At 55.6% G+C, this 6,576-nt stretch overlaps 1 protein-coding gene across 2 annotated transcripts in view; it reads left to right on the top strand.

Annotated features, from left to right (window-relative positions):
• The first annotated feature begins 567 nt into the window (after positions 1-567).
• Positions 568-6,576, top strand: part of SNX22 (sorting nexin 22) — a 215,519-nt gene continuing 209,510 nt past the window's right edge. The window contains exon 1 of one of the 2 annotated variants that reach the window (XM_069624695.1): positions 568-1,023. In XM_069624695.1, the coding sequence (XP_069480796.1) occupies positions 961-1,023 (63 nt within the window). In that variant the 5' untranslated portion in view covers positions 568-960. Of the gene's footprint in view, positions 1,024-2,897; positions 3,047-6,576 lie in introns of those variants that run through there. The other variant, XM_069624694.1, reaches the window with a different exon arrangement.

The raw sequence follows: 6,576 nt of genomic DNA, 5'->3' as shown, positions 1-6,576 counted from the left end.
GCTGTCTCTACCAGGTCAGACTCCGAAACACAGAAAACTGTAAAAAAATCACACAACTTCAAAAAATGAATCATTTGTCCCCTCTCAGGAGGATAGCTCAGGGGCAACGTGCTCGCAGCAAGACTACCAGAGCAACACAGGTGTGTTCCCCGGTCTGATGAGAAACCTCAGGGTATTAAGGGTGTTATAAATAACCAATCATATCAAAGTTATCATTGTGCAACTCCGCCCACTCTAGGCTCCGCCTCCACTTCCCTCCCACCTTGGACCCTCTGTAATTTTTGCCCACTGAGCTCTTTGGCTGAAATCTGCCTCTGCTCCTAGCAGACCAGGCTGTTTTACTGGGGGAGTGACCCCCCCCCCCCCATTTATCTGCTCCAGTAGCAGCACGAACCTCGCCTGGTGAGCTCTTTAACGAGGGCAGATGAAAGAGCAGGGTGGCAACTGTGGCAACGAGGATGTGAAGGGGCGGCCCCTTCGTGATGGCTCAGGTTTTCTGGGCGGGGTTATGTAACCTGCGCCATGCAGATTCATATGAATGAAGCACTGGTGGATGAGCTGCAGACTCCGCCTTGCGGGCACTTGCTCCTCCTCGTTGCTGCTGACACCGCCATGCCAAAGGATAACCCCGCCCCCAGCTGGCCACGCCCTTTCTGCAGCTTGCTCCGCCCACTGTCACCGGAGAGCGACCGAGCGAGAGCGGTGCGGCTGCAGCAGCTCACACCGAGGCGACCTGGGTGGGAAAGGAGGCGTCGGTGCTGTAGTCCCTTCACGAGCTGCCTTGCAACACTTGGCCGAGAGGGGGCGGCGCTGAGATCTCTGGGGCAAGTGGAAGAGGGACGGGCATCTGCGGGAGCAGCGCAGGTGTGATCCTCTGCAGCTGAGGCTTAGTGTCGTCCCGTGCAGCGCCGGGACAAGTGGCTCCCGAGCTCGTCCTCTTCGGGAGCGCCCCCTGTCGGGATGATCGAGGTCTACATCCCGTCCGTGGGGCCCGAGCGGCCGAGCCAAGAGAGAGCGCGCACGGTGAGTACCGGAGAAGCGCGCGGGGAGTCCCCGCGTGCGCCCACCCCCCACTGCCGCCCCGGTCCCCTGCCAGTTGTCTTTCTCCACTCATCCTCCCAGTATCCCTTTCCCATCTCTCTCATCTTCGTGCATATTTGCTCCGCTCCCTTTCACTTTTCACCACAATGACCCAATGAGGGTTTGGCCGCGCAGTCGGGGTGTTCCAGTAACGGGGTCTCGGGATGAAAGCCCCTCCAACTAGGCCAGCTGCTGCCCCCCCCCCCCCCCTCATACTGCCAGTGTCTCAATCGCCTCCAGTGGTCTTCAAACTGTGGAGTCCGAAGGAAGGGGGGCGGGGAGCGAGGCTCCTCAAAAATAGGGAGTACAGGGATTGCTTTTAAATAGAAAATACAAGTTGATATTGTATCTGGATGTGGGGGGGGGGCAACAAGATTTGTACTCAATGAGGGGAGTGGGGGGGTCCACATAAAACAGTTTGGATCCCACTGGCCTGGATTACGGCGGTGTCGGAGTCAGCAGCTCTGCCTCTTGGGGGGGTGGGGGGGGGCCTAGGTCCTAGGTCCTAGCTCCACTCACTGGGGGAGACTCGGGATGCAAGCCCCTCAGACTCTGGGGTCGTGGCTCTCAGACGGGGAGGGACCAGGGCCAGCAGCAACCGCCCCCCTCAAGGATCCCATGGTTCCGACCAAGCATTGCTTGTGCGACAATAGATTGAAACGAACAAACCTAAATGGCGATAGGTCACAGACTGCACCATTGCAGGCTGAATAGATGCAACGCCGTGTTAAAGGAACTAACGCGCTTACACGGTTGATTCCCAGAGAACAGCATATGGAAATAATGTTTTTGGCCTCTTAAAAAGGGCTGTTCGTGCGCTTTGAAACATTACACAGTTCCACATGCCATCGTGCTTGTGAGCACGCGCAGGCCTTTCTATGTGGCGTGCAGGTTGGGTGAGTAGTGTGTACCTTGACGTGGGACAAGGTAGGTGCAGGGGCCTCCTCCTTCTTGTGAGGGTTGCAGTCAGAGGTGGAAGGGAGTAAGGGGAGGGGGGGGGGGGCGGGGGAGTTCCGCTGTTTTCTCCTGCTATCTGGGTGAAGAGGAAGGGAAACTTGCATAACGGTACACTAAGTGCAGGGAGCTGTTGCCAAAAGGAGGTATTATGGTGTAGCCTCTCATTTTGTGCACAAAGCAGTGCTTGTTTTGTGAAAATGAAAGTGGTTTTTTTGGGGGGTCGGGGGGTGCATAAGTAGGCGTCATTTTGGGATGGGTCGGAAGTTGCGTGCTCAGTTTGCATGTCACGCACCTGCGGCGTGTTCATTTCTCTGTGGAACGCAGTGCATCCCTATTTGATGTGTACTTTGCATTGTTTGCCAGTGTGGCTTACCGCTTTCCGTCCCCGGGGGGAGGGGGGGGGGGGGCTTTCTTAAGGAGATCCTGTGTCGGTGACTGCGCGGCGCCTCGGGCTCTCGCTTCTGTAATGGGAGCTGCTTTCTGAGGAACTAACAGTATTTCATTGAACATTCATTCATCAGACAGTGTTTTAAGAACTGCCCATTTCCCTGCTTCTGCACCACTGCATTCTATTTGTTTTTTATTTGTATTGTAGTGAGCAGGGCATGGGAGGTTCGAACTTGGGAGTTCAAACAAAAAGGCTTCTTAACACTCATTTTCAGTCAGAAAGAGAGGCCTCCTGCATTGCACTACATCCGTGCATTTACCGTGTTGATGCACGAGTATGAAGCCACTCTCGCTACCGTCAAAGGGTCCCTCGGGTGTCTTCTGCAGATGCACCCCATTAATACCTGCTCCTGGCGACCTCCCCCTCAATGTGGGAGGGTTCCTGCTGACGTGCACTCGGCATGCCACGGTGCCTCAAGGGACCCTCGCCCTCGATCTGGATTGTTAGATGGTCCAAAGTAAAGAGAGGCTTCCAGTGACCATCACGCCATATGCAGTTCGATTCCCACTTTCCATCCTGCCAGGATGCTTGCAAGGGAGCCCCTGGAAGTGTCAGGATACGGTAAGTGGCCCTTGATTTGAGTAACACAGTGTTTCTACTGACCTTCGCCTTTAGCGATGGGATTGGTCTTGTGACTGTCGCCATCAGTTTCAGAATGTATCCAGGGACCCTCACTGTCCTGGCGAGGGTATATCCAGTCCCCACTATGAGTGCCGGGGTCTTGCTCCCACCGTGAGTTCCGGGTGCTTTCAGGGAATGTCAGTGTCAGAATGTATCCAGGGACCCTCACTGTCCTGGCGAGGGTATATCCAGTCCCCACTATGAGTGCCGGGCTCTTGCTCCCACCGTGAGTTCCGGGTGCTTTCAGGGAATGTTGGTGTCAGAATGTATCCAGGGACCCTCACTGTCCTGGCCAGGGTATATCCAGTCCCCACTATGAGTGCCGGGGTCTTGCTCCCACCGTGAGTTCCGGGTGCTTTCAGGGAATGTCAGTGTCAGAATGTATCCAGGGACCCTCACTGTCCTGGCCAGGGTATATCCTGTGACCCACACTGTCCTGGCCAGGGTATATCCAGTCCCCACTATCAGTGCCGGGGTCTTGCTCCCACCGTGAGTACCGGGTGCTTTCAGAGAATGTCAGTGTCAGAATGTATCCAGGGACCCTCACTGTCCTGGCCAGGTATATCCAGTCCCCACTATGAGTGACAGGGTCATTATCCAACTGTGAGTTTCGGGTGCTTTCAGGGAATGTCAGTGTCGGAATGTATCCAGGGACCCTCACTATCCTGGCCAGGGTTTATGCAGTCCCCAATATGAGTGCCAGGGTCTTGCTCCCACCGTGAGTTTCGGGTGCTTTCAGGGAATGTCAGTGTCGGAATGTATCCAGGGACCCTCACTATCCTGGCCAGGGTTTATGCAGTCCCCAATATGAGTGCCAGGGTCTTGCTCCCACCGTGAGTTTCGGGTGCTTTCAGGGAATGTCAGTGTCAGAATATATCCAGGGACCCTCACTATCCTGGCCAGGGTTTATGCAGTCCCCACTATGAGTGCCGGGCTCTTGCTCCCACCGTGAGTTCCGGGTGCTTTCAGGGAATGTTGGTGTCAGAATGTATCCAGGGACCCTCACTGTCCTGGCCAGGGTATATCCAGTCCCCACTATGAGTGCCGGGGTCTTGCTCCCACCGCGAGTTCCGGGTGCTTTCAGGGAATGTCAGTGTCAGAATGTATCCAGGGACCCTCACTATCCTGGCCAGGGTTTATGCAGTCCCCAATATGAGTGCCAGGGTCTTGCTCCCACCGTGAGTTTCGGGTGCTTTCAGGGAATGTCAGTGTCGGAATGTATCCAGGGACCCTCACTATCCTGGCCAGGGTTTATGCAGTCCCCAATATGAGTGCCAGGGTCTTGCTCCCACCGTGAGTTTCGGGTGCTTTCAGGGAATGTCAGTGTCAGAATATATCCAGGGACCCTCACTATCCTGGCCAGGGTTTATGCAGTCCCCACTATGAGTGCCGGGCTCTTGCTCCCACCGTGAGTTCCGGGTGCTTTCAGGGAATGTTGGTGTCAGAATGTATCCAGGGACCCTCACTGTCCTGGCCAGGGTATATCCAGTCCCCACTATGAGTGCCGGGGTCTTGCTCCCACCGCGAGTTTCGGGTGCTTTCAGGGAATGTCAGTGTCGGAATGTATCCAGGGACCCTCACTATCCTGGCCAGGGTTTATGCAGTCCCCAATATGAGTGCCAGGGTCTTGCTCCCACCGTGAGTTTCGGGTGCTTTCAGGGAATGTCAGTGTCGGAATGTATCCAGGGACCCTCACTATCCTGGCCAGGGTTTATGCAGTCCCCAATATGAGTGCCAGGGTCTTGCTCCCACCGTGAGTTTCGGGTGCTTTCAGGGAATGTCAGTGTCAGAATATATCCAGGGACCTTCACTATCCTGGCCAGGGTTTATGCAGTCCCCACTATGAGTGCCGGGCTCTTGCTCCCACCGTGAGTTCCGGGTGCTTTCAGGGAATGTCGGTGTCAGAATGTATCCAGGGACCCTCACTGTCCTGGCCAGGGTATATCCAGTCCCCACTATGAGTGCCGGGCTCTTGCTCCCACCGTGAGTTCCGGGTGCTTTCAGGGAATGTTGGTGTCAGAATGTATCCAGGGACCCTCACTGTCCTGGCCAGGGTATATCGAGTCCCCACTATCAGTGCCGGGGTCTTGCTCCCACCGTGAGTACCGGGTGCTTTCAGAGAATGTCAGTGTCAGAATGTATCTAGGGACCCTCACTGTCCTGGCCAGGTATATGCAGTCCCCACTATGAGTGCCAGGGTCATTATCCCGCTGTGAGTTTCGGGTGCTTTCAGGGAATGTCAGTGTCAGAATGTATCCAGGGACCCTCACTATCCTGGCCAGGGTTTATGCAGTCCCCAATATGAGTGCCAGGGTCTTGCTCCCACCGTGAGTTTCGGGTGCTTTCAGGGAAAGTCACTGTCAGTTTCAGAATGTATCCATGGACCCTCACTGTCCTGGCCAGTGTATATCCAGTCCCCACTATCAGTGCCGGGGTCATTATCCCACCGTGAGTTTCGGGTGCTTTCAGGGAATGTCACTGTCAGAATGCGTCCAGGGACCCTCACTGTCCTGGCCAGGGCACATCCAGTCCCCACTATGAGTGCCGGGGTCTTGCTCCCACCGTGAGTTTCGGGTGCTTTCAGGGAAAGTCACCGTCAGTTTCAGAATGTATGCAGGGACCCTCACTGTCCTGGCCAGGGTATATCCAGTCCCCACTATGAGTGCCAGGGTCATTATCCCACTGTGAGTTTCGGGTGCTTTCAGGGGCAGTCACTGGCCCTCATTACGACCCTTGCGGAAATTGACTGACCGGACCGCAACAGCGTAAATAGCGTTTCCGCCATTGCACGAAGGAGCAAAGTGCGGCCAATCACGACCCATCGGGCACGAGCATTACGCCATGGCGGAATCCGAAAGGCTGCGATGGCGGAAATGACCCCAAAACGGCCCTTACCGCCGCCGTACGCTGCACCAGGTGCAATACCGCCACCCATCTTAGCGGTCACCGTAATGAGCGGTCACCGTAACGAGCGTGCACCGCAAATTACGGCCACCGTAAATATACGGAAACGGAAGTGAAAGCATGTGGCCGGAACGGGAAACAGCACGCCGCACAACTATAAAATCCGAATCCCAACACAACCATAAAAAATCCGACCCTGACACACATCCCAACCCGTTAGCAACCCCAGTTAAAAAAATAAATATGGGAAAGGTAGCCAAGAAAGCGTGTGACCGCAAGCGGCAGGTACACTTCTCCCGAGAGGAACTGACCGTGCTCACCGAGACCCTACAGGAAAATTCCGCCGTCGTCTTCTCAAGTCAAATGACCAGGACGGCCCTTGCCAACAAGAAGGCCATATGGGTCCTGGTGGCACAGCGCGTAAGTGCGGTGGGGACAACACCCCGCACGCCACAGCAATGTCGCAAGCGGTGGGACGACCTGCGGATCCGCGTACGCAGCATACTTTCTGCGAACAGGAACATCGCCACAGCTACCGGGGGGGGTTCAGAGTCGCCCATCAAGTT

Source organism: Ambystoma mexicanum, chromosome 11 (assembly GCF_040938575.1).
Source record: "Ambystoma mexicanum isolate Mex_15411 chromosome 11, UKY_AmexF1_1, whole genome shotgun sequence".
NCBI lineage: Eukaryota > Metazoa > Chordata > Amphibia > Caudata > Ambystomatidae > Ambystoma > Ambystoma mexicanum.
This window is presented reverse-complemented; position numbering and strand designations above follow the sequence as displayed.